General features: G+C 34.2%; 1 protein-coding gene across 9 annotated transcripts in view; it reads right to left on the bottom strand.

Annotated features, from left to right (window-relative positions):
- The window catches only part of GULP1 (GULP PTB domain containing engulfment adaptor 1), a 404,571-nt gene that overhangs the window by 135,951 nt on the left and 250,835 nt on the right, over positions 1–17,785 (bottom strand). For 7 of the 9 annotated variants that reach the window (XM_056794109.1, XM_056794111.1, XM_056794112.1 and 4 more), the window contains one exon: positions 4,650–4,711. In XM_056794109.1, coding sequence (XP_056650087.1) covers positions 4,650–4,711 — 62 coding nt within the window. Of the gene's footprint in view, positions 1–4,649; positions 4,712–7,524; positions 7,590–17,785 lie in introns of those variants that run through there. The other 2 variants (XM_056794113.1, XM_056794114.1) reach the window with 2 other exon arrangements.

Raw genomic sequence — 17,785 nt, 5'->3', positions numbered from 1 at the left:
ATTATGCTTCATAGTTAGTGATAGGTGAAGAAATAACATTTAACATGTAAAAAAAACTTGGGGGGAGCATAGAGGTATGATATCAGTTTTCAAATATTTAAAAGACTGTCATGTGGAAAAGAGATTAAACTGGGTTTGCTTGTGTCCTCATAGAACAGAATAGTAAATCCAAATTGCAAGAATGAAAATTTCTTCATTGTAACCAACAAAACATTTATTAGGCTTATTTCCAGTAATAGTCAAGCAGACATTAGCCTATATTTTACTGCTGTTGCTGCTGCTGTTTTTGTTATTGTTCGGGTTTTGCTCTTGACCTGGTCCAAGGTCACATAGCTTATGTGTGTCAAAGACAAGTCTTAATCCTGGGTCTTCCAACTATGATCCAAAATCCATTGCTGCCTTTCTAGATTGAATTCAGGTTTTATCAAATGCCTCTCTATATCAGTGCACATGTGCTGAACATTGACTTACTAGATAAAAAATCAGGAATGAGATTCTTACTAAAGGGTCAGGGATGTTTTTGGAGGAAATGATGTATCCTCCCTCCTCTTAGTAAGCTCTTTAGAGGATTCTTAGATATAGGGCAGAAAAAGGAAAACTAACATGCAGGGGTTTAGCTTTTATAGACTGCGTGCCTAAGAGAACAGAGTCTCCTGAGTAATCTCAATCTTTAAAAGGTAGAATAACTACTGTCAAAAGGGATGAAGGGATGCAAACTAAATAGGAGCTCAGTCCTCTGGAATTCTGTACTTGTTAACAGAAATAAAGCCCCCAATGATGATCAATTACACTTCCTTCTCTGAAGAATTAAAACCTGTGGGCCTCTGCCCTTCTAATGATATCTACACTGAATTCATATTTAACTTTAAGAAACCCTAGGATTAAAATTGCTATTCTTGGACTCATATTACTACTCTCCCTAATTTTCACTTTCTAGTTTAAACACCTCACCTTTATTCACAGTCTAATTAATCTTTTAAATAAACTAGTTAAGCTTGGTGAATCTGTACTTTTCTTTGAGATTGTGAAAAGTAACAAAGTAGAGGACTCTGCAGGATTCCCTGTGGGCTAAAATAAGATTTATGCTGTCAATAAGCAATGGGAATAAATCTAATGAGGCCATTACAGAATAGTAGTATATAATGCCTCTTAATTACCTACTTTGTTTCATAATCCATGCAGGATCTAAAATGGGCACAAAATGAATATTTAATGTGAATCTTATGAAATAGATTCTGCTATAAAACGGAAGAATGTTTATCTACAAAATATTCCAAAGGAAAAGTAAAGGCATTAGAATATTTAAAAAGGGGAGAAAGACAATCGTTTTAAATGCTTACCATAGACCAGTATTTTTTTAATTTTTTTTCTTTTTTTTTTAAACCCTTACCTTCCATCTTGGAGTCAATACTGTGTATTGGCTCCAAGGCAGAAGAGTGGTAAGGGCTAGGCAATGGGGGTCAAGTGACTTGCCCAGGGTCACACAACTGGGAAGTGTCTGAGGCCAGATTTGAAACCAGGACCTCCCATCTCTAGGCCTGACACTCAATCCACTGAGCCACCCAGCTGCCCCCGACCAGTATTTTTAATATGAAGAAATCTTTAACCATAATATAATGATTTCAAAAAATTTTTTCTCTAAGAAAATTATTACTTATGTGTAATTACTAGCTCTGCTTAGTTCATCAGTATATTTGATAAGGATGTCAATTTATGAAGGATACAAAATAAAAGAAGTTCAGTAACAGATCATTTTATACTATTTCCATTCTTTTATTCACCCAAGTTTGAACTCTCTGATTATCTTTGACTCTTTCCTTTCTCTCACCCCTCAAAATCCTATTAGTAGTAAAAGAAATCCTGTCAATTCTCCTATTGCTATCTCTCTCAAATCCATCTCCATTTGCCCTTTTCCATTTCTACTACTTTTGCTAAATTCTGTATCTTATACAATTATAGCTTCCAACAACCTACCTACTCCCAGTCTCTCCTCTCCCTAATGGATTCTGTGAGATATTATCAAACTTATTCTCCAAAATACCATTCTAATCATGTCATTCTCAAACTTTCAATTGTTCTCTATTTTTTACAAGGTAAAATCTATTAAAAGTATATGAAGGGGGCAGCTTGAGAGCCAGGCCTAGAGAAGGGAGGTCCTGGGTTCAAATCTGACCTCAGACACTTCCCAGCTGTGTGACCCTGGGCAAGTCACTTAACCCCCATTGCCTAGCCCTTACCACTCTTCTGCCTTGGAACCAATACACAGTATTGGTTCCCTTGCTATTTCATCCTATTGAAATTAAAAAAAAAAAAAACCCATGGTTCAATGTGCTGCTGTTCAAAGGTCACATTCTTTTATAAAGTTTTCCCTTCAGAGAGAAGCAACATTTTTTCTTCCTTTGAACACCTGTATTTTTTTCTTATATCACTTTTATGACATCTAACAATTTCTTCCTTCTACAACCGTTAGTTGTTTATCTTTCTTTTATTTCCCACTATCACACAATCTCAGAATTGGAAGGAACCTTGAAGGCTTAGGACAACCTATATACAAATAAAAACCCCTTTCTATAATCTCTGATAATTGAGCATCCAGCCTTAACTTGAAGACTTCTTGTGAGGAAGAGTCTACTACCTTTAAAAGGAGCCCATTATAGTAAAAAATAGACTGCAATCTCTATGAGAACAAGAACCAGATTTGTATTGCCCTCAGTACCTAGAACAATGCTTTGATCACAGGAGGGACTTATCAAAATTCTGCCAAGTTGACTCTGAAAGATTCTACTACAAGATGGCCCTTGGAATTCTTAGAGAACTTGGTTTACCATAGAAATAATCATAAATTACCCAGAAATTATGCAACCAAAAAGCCTCTATTACCCCATATGATTATCCTAAGTCCTAAAAAGAAAGACCTTTTCAAACTTCTAAGGATCTTTAAAGTTTCCTTCCTGTTTATATGTGAGCCAGCTGTAGGAAAATCTTGAAATGATCTAGCAGACCTGCGATTAGATCATATGTTGAAGGGCATATTATAAAGGATAGAATTCCTTACTTCATTTGACACTTGGTTGTGTCAATTATGTATGCACTTAAAGTTAATTAACTTAAGGTTAATTCATTGTTCTTTTCAATAAGTTAGTTTACAACTTGAAAGGTATGAAAATGCCATCATTACAGCAAACTATTAATTATACTGCTTTGTATGAGATATAACTTTCAAACAGATGCCCCTATTCTTTAAAAAATAATTCTCTAGTTCCAGTTTCTGACTTCACACAATGTTGTATTATCTGTAGAAAAGAACATCCATGTTAGAAGTAGATGGTGTTGTCAACTCCACTCATTCACTTAATTAAACATGGCTTTAATAAGGACAATCAATCTCCATGTATACTTTGCAATAAAATTCATAGAGATCTTGATGACTTCAGTTATCCTAGTTTCACATAGCAACTACATTCCTCCATTTGCTGCCCAGTCAGCAGGAAACTCCTACTGTTGTTGCACTTTAGAAAAATCTCACTGCTAAGCACCAACTTTGGAAGTAGTTTTTTCCAGGACCGACCTTTAAAGCTTCTGTTACCTACTGCTGATTCAGATGTTAGAACAGCACTTCTAGAGATACTGTATCCAAACATCATTGACTTTCTCATCCCTGCTCAAAACAATGCTCATTTATCCTCAGAAATAAATTCCCAAAGCCAATCTCAACATTCTCTTTTCCCTAGCTTACTGATTCCGCCGATAACAATATCCCTACAGTCTCCCACTGTGTTTGACCTCACTCCCATTATATCTTCAAAGGTTTGCTGCATGCGATCTTTCTACTCAATCACATTTATTCATACATCCCTAAATCCCTTTCTCATTTCTTCCACTTTGAAATTCACACATTTGTATTAACTGAAAAAATATTTTAGGTTAGTTGCTCACAATAACTTTCCCAAAAAGCACTTACCCCTTAGCAAACCTTTTAAAATAGAGTTATTTAAGAGGCCTGTTTACTCTTGCTCTTGGTTGCCAATAAGCAAATGCTAATGCTTGGAGAAACTGGATATGGCTTCATCATTCAGAGCCTGGTCCATTAAAATGCAGTAACTTGAATAAACATGCCCCAGAAAGAAAGCAGGTTTCTTTTTAGCTTGTTCTCTTGTTCTCCATTCCAGAGATAATAAAATGTTCACAGTGTGTACATTAAAAATATAGCAGTCCCTTTCTCAAATGTTTAGGGTCCTGCTCTACCCCCCAGTTTTCCCTGTTATAGATTAAAATGCAAGCAAGCATAATACATTGATTATTTCATTTTTATGGTGTCACAATCATACAGAAAATAGTATTCAAAACAGTGATCTGATCTGCCACCAAAATCATTCCAGGAAAATATATGTAGGGAGGAAAACTTTAAACTATACATTTATTAGAGATAACATTTCTATTTCAAAGACAATCATGCATGTCTGAGCATCACCTGTTTGGGGGCAATAAAACATCTGCCAGAGTAAGAGTGAAGCTGTAGCATAATTCATGTCCACTAGTCATTCAAATGTGTTTTTTCTAGGAAGTAGTTGTATTGAATTAATATTTCTTAAAACAAAACTGAACTATAATATTGCAGCATAGCAAAATGAAGTAATAAGTGCTTTTACCTTTGCATTATAGGGAATATAATGTTTCGATAAAGCCTCAGGAGTATGCATCCATGTTTTATCTGTAATGAAGGATAGTAGCACTTGATTAAACATATACTCTCATATTCATGTGTTTATGATCTGTTAAGTGGTGTGATAGGATGAGCATGGTTGCTCAAGTTAAAATATATTCAAAGAAACAGACATGGAACTAAAAGGAACCTTAAAGGTCACATAGCCCAACCTCCCCCATTTTAGAGATGAAATAATTTAAGACACAGGGAGGTTAAAAGACTTGCCCAAGATTATACTCATAATGTCAGAGGCAGGATTTGAACTTATGTAGTCTGAATCCAGAACCAGTGAACACAATTATATAGTTGAAAGATATACTTGTTAGTGAAGTTTTTCCTTTTTTGTGGAATATTCAGGAGGGAGGAAGCAGTTTCTGAGATACATAACCAACTTCCAGAGGTCCTTCACAAGAGTATATAGTATGTGTCTCCATAACTCCTTCTTCCTTCATGGGAAAGCAGAAAATTCTTTTCTTGTTCTTATTTCAGACTGGAATATAATTGTAATTGCATTGCCTCTTATTTACAGCTCTACCTTCATTCCTAGCCTTGCCTCTCCTCCACTGACTTCCGTGGGTGAAAAGGTAGCATGATAGGGAGTCAAGTATTCTGGTCTGTCCTGAATAATGAAGAGGAAGTCAGTCCCAGGCTCTCTAATTTGATTACTATCAGATAGAGACTTTCTGCACTTCATCTAGAGGCCAAAGAGGGAAATTAAGAAGTTGGTTGGGCAGTTTGGGAAGAGCAAGTTTGGGAGTTCTTCAAACCCACAGAGAAATGAAAAGAGAGTTCCATTTACATTTTTTAAAAACAACAAATATAACATTTTAGTGTGAAACTTATGAATGCTAAAACTTTTTTTCTTAATTATTTTTCATTTCCATGGTATCTCATTTTGGAGGTCAGAACAGATTTCCCCCAAAGATACTGTTACATATAGTGATAGTTATAAATTCCCAAGCATTTTAAGGGTTAATAAGATTTTGTGGGCTTGTATGGGAACATGACGGCTGTGTAAGACCTTACTTCTATGGAGAAATGAGTTCCTGTTTCCACATAAATAGGGAAAAACCCTCATCTAAACTAGCATTTCCTCTAGAAATATATTCTATAGAAATGATGCTTCATAATGTTTGTCATATTGCTTGCCTTTAAAATGGTAATAGCTTGTATTCATGTCATATTTTAAAATTTCAAATCACTTTACATAGACTATTCTGTGTTCCTCACAGCAAACCTGTGAAGTAATAAGTACTACTAGTATTACCTCCATTTTTTAAGATAAGAGAAACTGAATCTCAAAGGAAGTGATATCATTGTTACAAAATAACAAAAGTATGATTTGGAATTCAGACTTTCATGATCACAAGCTCTTGACTCTACCCAGAAAGAAAATAAGGGGAAAGGATAGGAAAAAAGAGGGATGGAAGAGAAAGAAAGAAAGAAAGAAAGAAAGAAAGAAAGAAAGAAAGAAAGAAAGAAAGAAAGAAAGAAAGAAAGAAAGAAAGAAAGAAAGAAAGAAAGAAAGAAAGAAAGAAAGAAAGAAAGAAAGAAAGAAAGAAAGAAAGAAAGAAAGAAAGAAAGAAAGAAAGAAAGAAAGAAAGAAAGAAAGAAAGAGAGAAAGAAAGAGAGAAAGAGAGAAAGAGAGAGAAAGAAGAAAGAGAAAGAAAGAGAGAAAGAAAGAGAGAAAGACAGAGAGAAAGAAAGAGAGAGAGAAAGAGAGAGAGAAAGAAAGAGAGAGAGACAGAAAGAGAGAGAGAAAGAAAGAGAGAGAGAAAGAAAGAGAGAGAGAAAGAAAGAAAGAGAGAAAGAAAGAAAGAAAGAAAGAAAGAAAGAAAGAAAGAAAGAAAGAAAGAAAGAAAGAAAGAAAGAAAGAAAGAAAGAAGAAAGAAAGAAAGAAAGAAAGAAAGAAAGAAAGAAAGAAAGAAAGAAAGAAAGAAAGAAAGAAAGAAAGAAAGAAAGAAAGAGAGAGAGACAGAGAGAGAGACAGAAAGAGGGGAAAAGAGGGAAAGAGAGAGAGGGAAAGAATGAAAGAGGAAAAGAGAGGCAGGGACAGGAGAAAGAGAGAGAGAGAGAGAGAGAGAGAGAGGAGAGAGAGAGAGAGAGAGAGAGAGAGAAATTAAGGGGCAGAACATTTATTTGGTGTGCCTAAACTGTACCCTGGCAGATAATAGGCTAACTGCATCTCATCTTTTTTCCATAGATTTTCCATAATTTTTCGATAGAAAAAATTAGTCTAATTGCATTAGACTAATCATATCAGTTAATTAATTTAGACATCAGTTAAGTAATTTAGACAATTTTCATTTCATCCCCTGCATATGTCATGGAGTTTTCTAACGATGCCCTGATACACAAGAAATATACATTACTGTTGTTTCTACCCACTGTGAATTAGATTATGCATTGACAGCATGAGTTAATTGCTTAGTAAAATCAAATTTTAAAAACTATTAAAAATAATGCATTCATGTACAAAGTTTGAATTGAGAAATTAATACTATACAAATACTTAGAAACTGACAAATTATTATAAAGGGGAAAATCCTCAATTCAGGCCTTAGCTACATGGTGGTATATAAATGATTTACATATGGAGAAAAACCCAAGTTTCCCTTAAAGATAACAAAAAAGTGAATAAAGTTATTATGGAGTAAGAAGTCTAACTTTATACTTGAGATCAGAGCATTAAATATTCAGCACTAGAAGGATCCTAAGAGATCATCTAGTCAACCCATTTATAGATGAGCAGGGTGGGGCTCTAATAAGTCAATGATTTGCCCAAACTCATTATAGTGAAGAGTAACTGGTTTCATCACCTTGGTTCATTCTTTTCCAACAACTCTCTAGTCCTTACTGAACAGTTTTATAAGTTTCTGCGGCTAAAACAAAACAAAATTAACAAACAACAACAAAAAAGCAAAACAGTCAGTAAACATTTATTAAATGCCTACTTTGTGCCAAGAACAGAGCTAAGCACAGGGGATAAATAAAAAGGTAAAGGACAATCCCTGCCTTTGAGGAACAAAACAAGACAGAGAAAATAAATTTTGTTTGTCTTCAGTGGTAGATCCCTCCATGCTTAGCTTGATTGTATTCTCTGAGAAACATTTTGTGAGAGACTACTATGTTTCAAGCAATATTATATGCTCTGGGGATACAATAACAAAAGTGAGTCTAATTTCTTTGGAGATATAAGAGTTTGTGCTTTGATGACAACATTTTAAGAACTCAGATATCTCATTGTTGAGTCATGTCCTACTCTCCTTGACTGGAGTAGTTTGACATTTCCTTCTTTAGTTTACTTTACAGATGAGGAAAATGAAACAAACAAATTAAATGACTTCCCCAGGGTCACACAGCTAGCAAATGTATGCAGCTATTTTGACTCCGGGACTCCCGCCTATCCAATGCATCATCTAGCTACCCTCCAATGTCTTATGACCTCTTTAATGGCAGACATGTTATATTTTAATACATATACTATCTCCATCATTTGAGTTTGGTTTGTTAAATGATTACTGCTTTATACAACTTAAATATGGGCTCATCAATATTTTGTTTTTAATCTTAAAAATTAACCATGAAACATGTTTGCCTCAATACTCGTTCTCAATATTGGGAAGTGTGGAGAGAGAACTATGGCGATAGAATAGAAAGAACATGGGACTACTTAGTATTAGAAGATACTTAGAGGATAACAAGTCAATCAATCTCCCTGGATCTCAATTTCCTCATTTATAAAATGGAGTTCATAATACCCTAGCTCACAGGATTGTTAGGAGGAATGGGTTTTTAACTTGTGTAGTCATATGAATGTGCTATTTATTATGCTTCTCTGGCTTACTTCAAAACTCACTTCACATCTCACCTGCTATAGGAGGTCTTTCCCAGTTCCCCTGTCTACTGGTGCTTTCTTGTCTGTAATGACATTGCATCTACTTGGTATATATTGTCTAGGTGTCTCCCCTCATTAGAATATGGGCTTTTTGATAGAAAGGACTCTTCATGTTTATTTGTTTCCCCAGTGCCCGGTACAATTTATGACTTTTGTCTTGCCTCTAGACTTAGATGACTTTGGAAGAGAGTATGTAAAAACAGACTTGAATTCAGGACTCCAATACCCAGAATCCTTTGCTCCACTTCCCCAGAGTGCTTTGTAATCACACTGAATTCGAGAACACAAATGATTATTTAAAGGAGTTCTCCGCCTACTGAGGGCTCTTTTTGGACTTCCGTTTTGGAGCAGATGCGGCTCTTCCATGATGTGAGATTATCTTGTCTAGGCCTCTCTGGCCTAGGCACGTGTTTCTTATCCTGTATTTTCTTTAATCCTTAATCTTTAATAAACCTCTAAAAAATATAATACTCCTTGCAGAGAGAAACTAATTTCTACCTGCCCTCAGTTTCCCTAAATTTTAATCTTTACAGTTTTGGTGACCTAATGGGAGAAAAAACTCTCAATCTTCTGATTCTTTTCTGATCTTAGGTTCAGCTTTTAATAGCTAGTGCCTAGAAATTTTTTTGAGCCACATTTCTCTGATCAAGGTTTTGTTTTGTTTTTTTTTTTTACCCTTGCAAAGCTGTTGCTTGTTCCAGCCATTAGATAGCTCACAGGCTCACTCTGGACCTGTTGCGTTTGCTGCCCACACCACCCAGCTCAGCCTGCCTGCCACCGCCATCCACTTCGGACAGCCCCCTATCTGGCTCCCAGCCCTGCTTGCCTGCGTTCCTGTCATTTCTGGCCTACCCCGGTGCACCTGATCCTTGTTCAACTCAGATCCTTGGAGCAGATCTCTCAGGACTCATTTCTACCAGCTGGTAACTATTGGCCACGTGGGTGGATCATAGCAGGGGAGAGAGACTAGAGGGAGAAAAGAAAAAGATTTTTCAAGCAGGAACTTAAAAGCAATGGGCTATTTAGAAGGATACCTTTTGACTCTTCTGGTAATTACATTGACTTCACCTGCGTGTCAGGGAGAAGATTCAGCCCAAAGATTCAACTTTAACTTTGAAGTTGCAAATGGGTGGCTCAACGAACTGAGAGCCAGGCCTAAAGACATGCGGTCCTGGGTTAAAATCTGGACTCAGATACTTCCCAGCTGTGGGGCCCTGAGCATATCCCTTAACCCCCATTGCCTAGCTCTTACTACTCTGCCTTCAGACAATAGACATTTAAATGGATAATTAATTAAAAAAAAAACAAAAACAAAAAAACACACACCTAAGGAACTTTAAAGAATGGAGGTTATGATTTTAAGGCATTTTAGACTTCAATGGTTTATAAAAAATCTCTGTATTTCTATTGCATTTCCTGATTGTTTTGTTTAAGATATAACTTTATGATTTTAAATTCATATATTACTGGATTCAATATTATTCTGTTATACTGTTCATTTAATGCACTGAGTTAACTACTGTTAAAATTTTGTTGCTTTTCCCCTATAACCATATATTGAATATATATATATATATATATATGTAGAGAGATATATATATAGAGAGAGAGAGTAATAATTAAGCCCATATATGAAAAAACAGCTTTTCTATTTTGCTTTTGTAAATTGTCACATAGAGGATAGATGGACTTCAGAATTGGTTATAATTGTATAATAACCTTTGGAAAATTTTATGTGCTAAATATCTCAACTGATTTTAAGGGTTTTTTAAAATATGATTTTTGTAATTTTTTTTAACAATCTCTGGTTATTTTTGCCTGCTCCTAACACAAGGTGTAAGACCAATTCTAGCTAAAGTGAAATACATTTTATAAACCCCAACCTTCCCGCATTTCTAAATATGTGAATGGAAGTTGGGACATTTAATCTCAGGGCATTTGTACCCCTAAAAAAGCCTCCAAAAAAGGAGCATCCCTTTATTTATACTCTTCAGCTCACTATTCTACTTCCACCAGAATGATATATAGATTTCTTGATTATGTTCTAAACACAAAATGAGTTTTACTTTGTTTAAAAATATGTTTATTACCAAGGTTGAAAGATTGCGATGATTGTAAAAACTTGTGACAAATATCCATCAATTCATAGATTTTAAAAAATACCAGATAGCAACTTATGTGAAATGTGAAAGTGTGTTTGTTTGCTATTGTAATTAATTGGGCTATTGAGAATTTTGGGGATATTGATACTTATGTATTTGTACTACTGTATTTTTAAAAATGAAAAATTGTTACCTTGTTCAATTCATTTGCCTTCTACTCACAGTGATCATGGCCAGATATTAAGAGGAAATGGATCTCATTTTTGGTGAGAAAGCCTTGTATTTTATATTTTTCTTAGCTGACACAGAGTGTCAATGATTATAAGCTATATTTTTGAATTTTTAAAGCTCTTTTATTATTACATTTTTCTTGCATGTGCAATATACTATTTGTTTTTCTAATTATTTTTTCTCTCCTTTTTATATTTGAAGCACATGTCACCAGCATTAAGATTTTCTTTAACTTTTTGACTTTTCAGTACTATAAGTTTGACATTTGTCAATGCATGCCCAAAAAGCTTAGGACTATAAAAATGATGCCACTAATTATTTTAAAAAAAATTATGGGACTTTACTTAATGATTCTGTCTGATTCCAGGACAAGATATACACACAAGAGCCATTGCACAGAGCCAAAGAAAAGCCAATCCAGGATGGATTGATGCACTTCTAGGCCAATACAAAGGTTTTGAACCTAGTGTGAGACTTGGGGTTGCAACACTTGACTTATGTTAAGATGTAGGCCTTCCTTGTGTCCACACTCACTCTGAAGATACTCACAGACAAGTATCCCCAAAACCTTGGCTCCTATAATCTAGTCCCCTTTTCTACTTCTCTTAGTGTGGTACCTTTCTGTAGTCCTGGCTATTGACTGGGTAAATGCATCATTGCTTAGATCATTTTGATTGTGCCCTGATTGAAGGACCTGTTATAGCTTTATTTTTCTTTTTACTTGGAATTTTTACACATAAGACTTTGATAGTCTATATTTTCATCCAGAAATTTTTCCTTTCTTTTTGATTTTTCTGATGTTTTTGTTAATTTCTCTTATCAATTGATTCATATACCTCATACCTCAGCCATGCATCCCTAAGTGATCCTGTATTTTTCAATCACCCACAACACAGAGAAATATAAAAAATATTATTATTTTAAATTGCAAAGTTTAAATTCCTTTTGAGAAGGATTTTATGTAAAGAAGATGCTACCTCTCTGAATCCAGAAACTGAACTGTTGGAGAAGCCACCATGAAGAAGCCTCCAAACCACAAGCTGCACAAGATCAAAATGAACTTTGGGTGTGATTGATTGAACATTTATTTGTATGTATACTTTCATGCCAAAGGGGACTGCCCCCTAACTGGCTTTCTGTCAATGCATTCAGCAATTATTGATTTTATTCTTTTTTTTTCTTTTTCTCTTAGCCTCAAATTATTGTCGTCTTTAAATTGATTATGTTTTCATGATCCTTTTGAAAAAATTATTTTTTTTCAAATGATCACACGGGGAAATGTGAAAATAGACTCGAATTCAGGACTTCAATCCCCAGAATCCTTTGCTCCACTTCCCCAGAGTGATTTGTAATCACACTGAATTCTTGCCTGGATGAGAACACAAATGATTATTTAAAGGAGGACTCTTTTTGGACTTCCGTTTTGGAGCAGATGAGACTCTTCCATGATGTGAGATTATCTTATCTAGGCCTCTCTGGCCTAGGCACGTGTTTCTTATACTGTATTTTCTTTAATCCTTAATCTTTAATAAGCCTCTAAAAATATAATACTCCTTGCAGAGAGAAACTAATTTCTACCTGCCTCAGTCTCCCCTAAATTTTTAACTGTTACAGTATGAGGCTAGAGACTTTGTATAAATCTGCCTCACTTAAACCCGCTTTATGCATGAGAATCAAAAGACATCACCAGTGATACCATTTTGGTCCTCTTTGAGGACAAAGGACAATAATCAGCACATTTTTGTGACACATGACAAGTGTCTACTAAGTATTTATTGACTAAAACCCAATATAATCATAAGCTTGAAAAAGAAATAACACTTAGTCTAGTAACAACCATATACATATAGCTGCTAATATGAAATGTATTTTCCTAAAAGTATAAATAATTGCTTAAGGGGGCAGTTAGGTAGCTCAGTGGATTGAGAGCCAGGCCTAGAGATGGGAGGTCCTAGGTTCAAATCTGGCCTCATCCACTTCCTAGCTGTGTGACCCTGGGCAAGTCACTTGACCCCCATTGCCTATCCCTTACCACTCTTCTGCCTTGGAGCCAATACACAGTATTGACTCCAAGACAGAAGGTAAAGGTTTTAAAAATTTTTTTAAAAATAATAATAATTGCTTAGATTTTAATGAGGCATGCTCACAGAAGGAAATAACAAATGAAAAATTCAACAGAAAATTTTATTTAGGTCTGAATTAGTTTTATATGAATACTTGGGACTTGAGATTCTAGTGAATCATAAAAATTCAAAAATTCATAATGAAAAGTCTGACTTGAGATGTGTTAGAGAAATATTGACTTTCCTCTAATATCTCATCTCTTCCCTTCTCTTCTCTTCCCTATAAGGGCAATGTTTCCCCCTAGACTTATAAAATGTATTGCTAAACCCACTGAATTATATAGTTTATATTATTTCTAGAGTAGGAAGATAATTTATGTCCTACCAACTTCTCAGTTAGTGAGAATTGGGTCTTTTTATTTTTAAAACAAAAAAAGGTTATTTTGGTGAAACTATTATAAATCTGCCAGTAATGAAGATAGTATATAGGTATTGTAAAGATACTGTTTTGTGATAATTTGCCAATAAGTAAAACAATTACCCTAATACTTTACTAGAGATGGTCAGGTTACTATGGATACCTAAGAAGGGGCCTTGGTATCTGGCTACACAGCCATCTGGAAGGCGGGGTCAAAGGCAGATTGCTACGCTCTCCTAAACTATTAACTGAATGGATTAATTACATATTCAGCAAATATGAGGTACCAAGCCCACACTTCATTGTTCATTTCTAATACTTTCAAAGCAAATGTCAACTTCACAATCAGAATAACCTTGAAAAATGCTTTAAAACTATTCCTAAAATAAAATTTACTGTGAAGGAATTTTAGGTATGTTTTAAAATAATAGATGCTGAAACAATAACTGTGGAATAACAAAAATTAAAATAAAATGTTTGAAAAAATTAAGATTTTTCTGTCCTTAGTGATTTTTCCTCCTGACATTTTAGTACTCCTTAATGTATTAGCACCATCTCTTAGAAACACAGGGCAGGGAAGAAAGGGAGAATGGGAGGTTTTTTATCTTTCTTCTTCAAGATCTGTCTTCATATCAAAAGCTTTTTTCTCCTAATCTTAACATTTACAGAAACACATTCCAAAACCTTGCTATCTGCTTTCTAGCACCCATCAACCTTCAGAATCTAAGAGAGGCAAACTTAGTTTGTAAAAACATGACCTATTTTAATGAAAAAAATCCATGAAATAATACCTTTTGTGTTGAATTTTAAAATTGCTAAAACATACAGATCTCCCTCTTTTTGACAGATAAGGGGTCAAGAGAAAATGAAGCACAATTCATCAGATCAATTTAGTTCTATTTAGTTGAATGTTGTGTTTAATGGTTTGCTATTAGATAATTCATTTTTGATGTGATGAACAGAATACATGCTTTTTTCAAACTTCTCAAAATGAATCAGTAGAAATATATTTGTTTTTCTTTAGTGTACTTCAGTTACTCCTAATATCATAAGAACATTTGGTTAAAAAAATAAAAGTAAATATCTGGCAACATAGATTAAGGAGAGGTTTAATAACATAACAAAGTACATGACCAAAATATAAAATTAGGATTTTGATGATACATTAATAATTATTGTGAGGATTGGGTGTTTTTTTCTGAAATTATACTACATTTTAGCAATAAATGCATTATATTGTTAAGTAAGGAAATTAGAAATATATTAAATATATAGACATCTAATGTTAGAAGCAAAACCAATCTATCTTACAAAATAAGAAGCTTGCACAAAGTGCATGCTTACAACATTCACTGAAAATGACATTTATTATATTCTCTAGGGGCATAAAGTGTGACTTTGGATAATCAGCATGTATTAATTCTCTAGTAAAGTGAAAAGCAAAGGCATATAAAACACATTCTCCCCATCAAGTTACAGTTAAATCAGACTATTACTGGTTTAACCAGAAACTGGGAGATGTCAAATATTTCAATCCACTTCAGATTCAGATTATCTTCCAGAATTGTGCCAGTGTTCATTGATGACCCCAAACTTCTAATTAAAGGCTAAATTCATCACATAACAAGTTGTTCAATGACAATATTTAGTAATAATGTTTCAGATTTGGGAGAATGAGAGAAGTCCAAGAATATACACACACAAACACACTTGAAGAAAATAAATGTAATTTCATCAAACAAGGAGTGAACTTGCTTTTTAGTCATACAATATGGTTTCCAATATCTTTATCTCCATTGGGGAGAGGAACTAAGACAGTGAGTAGTGTGGCCTTAAAGGCTCCACTTCTGATAATATGTATACAAAGAAAGGTTCTAATGATTCATTGGGTTGTGAATGACACTTAATGCCTTTTAGGAAAAAGAATTTAAGATAGATTTCTACTTGTTTGGGGCAATCCCTGAAATATCTACTCCCCACTAGACAGTAATTGGCAAATAAAGATAGAGTTCCTATGGTGCTAGCTATTCCTGTTTGACTCTATCTTTATTTGCCAATTACTGTCTAGTGCGATTACTTTCTCTCCTTTCTGTTTCCCTTCATTCCCTAGAGATGAGACTGTAAAAAGATGAACACTAAATTTTGAAGTTAGAAAACATAATTTCTGCCTTTGTGACCAGGTACAAGATTTTTAACCTGTCTGGAGTTGTTTGTTTGTTTGTTTGTTTGTTTTAAATTTCTATAATGAAAAGGATGGTCAAGGAAATCTCTAAGACCTCTTTCAGCTTGGGCCCTAAGAATTCTCACCTCACTCCTGGACTGTTCAAAGTGGGGTTCCAGATGACTGGCAGGACTGGTAGTGGCTGTGTGTAATGACAAGGAGGCTCAGATGGCAGCTGGGGAGTATTGCTGTTGTTTTCCCAGTCTAAACACAAGTTCTATTTGTAAGTCATCACTCTCCTCTAGCTTCACAAATGCCACATTTTACTCTTTATCCCAGGTTCCTGCCCCTAACCTAACTCCCATGACCTAAGCCCAGAAAGAGTGAATTACATTTTCCTTCAGAAATGTAAATTAGTCTTACTTAAGTCCTTTGTTTTTTAAAAAAAAGTCACCATTTAACACTTATGGATGGCTGTTTCTAAGTAGCCTAAATTTCAAGGGGAGAAAATTCAAGAGAGGGAGAGTAGAAAAGAAAAATGTCCTTTTAAGCTCTGTCCATTTTTTCTTTTTGCTAAGAATAAGTTAGGGTCAGGAGAAAAGGTTGATGGATGGCATCTTAGGAAAGCCTAAAAAAAAAAAATAGCCCCCTATGTGAAACTGCATTTAGTTCCATTCTTTTCCACAACAGGCCAGGGAAGAAAAGACAGCGTAGTCAGAAGTCACAGAAGAGACAAACAAATATGAGACGGGAAATGGGATTTCAATATCTCAAACTAAAATACTGAATGAATTTTCCCATGAAAAATTTGTTACACATGATCAGTGAAGACTTCAGATATGTTACAGACTTTTGTAGACTGTCCTAGAATTTGCCTACCACGTTCATAAACTAATTCCTTAAAAAAAATCCATCCCAGGTTCCAAATAACAGACAACCTATACACACATATACTTTTAGAGTACAACATGTTTATATGCTGTGGTTTGTTTGCATTTGTTCATGATATAAATATCTACATGTGAACAGTAGTTTAGCAAAATGCTTCCAAAACTACAAAGCAATATATAAATGTGAACTATATGTTCTTAAATCATATAAATATAATATAATGGAATGGAATGGAATATAACATAATGTAATGTAGTGTAGTATAAATAATATTTGAATTTAAATCCTTACTTGACCATACTAATTAGTAAATTAAGATTTCTTTTAAATCTGTAACTGAAAGTTAGTAGTAAATTTGGCTTGACTTTATTCTTGTCTAAACAATATTTTTTCGCTATATAAAATATATTTGTTAGATGAGATACTTCCTCATCTTTTTGCACTGAAATTTTGTGATTTTAATATAATAACTCATTTTAAAAGGGATTCCTATGATGAAGAGCATTTTCATAAATAGTCTGAGTAATGGAATAAAACTGGTTTTAAAGTCAAAGATTCTGGTTCTAATCCCACCTGTGTTGTGTAATGCTTATGTGATGTTGGACAAGTTGCTAAACCTCCTTAGGCTCCACTTTCTTCATCTGTAAATTTAAGGAGTTGAACTAGGAGAATCCATGATCCTCTGTTTCCATGATTTTAAAAATCAATCAATCAACATTTATTAATGTTCTTGACAGGTATGGTGCTAAGTGCTGGACTATTTTGATAGTCTTCTAATTGCAGGGTCTTTTAAATATAGTCTATTTAATCCATACAAACTACAAAAAACATCTTCCCAGTTGTTTATGTTTGATTTTCATTTTTTTCTCTTCCCCTTTAAAATTTATTATTGATTTTTGAGATCAAGATACTTCATAGGCACAAATAAGTGGCAGAATATCACCAAGGAGAAAATATAAAAAGAGGTGGCTAAAAGTGGGTCACTAAGGACATATAATAAGAATTAGATTAACAGATAGGTATTGTAAATTTATTTGATATTTGGGAAATATTAAAATTACCAAAGAAAAGTCCATAGTGTAATGAATGGACCATCTATGAGTGATTTAAAAAAATAACAGGTCAAGAATTATACCAAATATCAATGATAAAGTACTCTCATCTATGAAAGGTCAGATACAAGGAAGGATTGATACTTGAGAAGCATCTTTAGAGAACAGCTTTCTGAAATATCTTGCTTATATTTCCATTTAGGAAAAAATAAAATTGCAAAGAGAAGATTTCTGTGATAGGTGTAACATCTAAAATCAAAGTAT

The sequence above is a fragment of the Monodelphis domestica genome, chromosome 4, assembly GCF_027887165.1.
Source record: "Monodelphis domestica isolate mMonDom1 chromosome 4, mMonDom1.pri, whole genome shotgun sequence".
In the NCBI taxonomy this organism is placed as follows: domain Eukaryota; kingdom Metazoa; phylum Chordata; class Mammalia; order Didelphimorphia; family Didelphidae; genus Monodelphis; species Monodelphis domestica.
The sequence above is the reverse complement of the archived record's forward strand: the minus strand, read 5'-3'. Positions and strand labels throughout refer to the sequence as shown.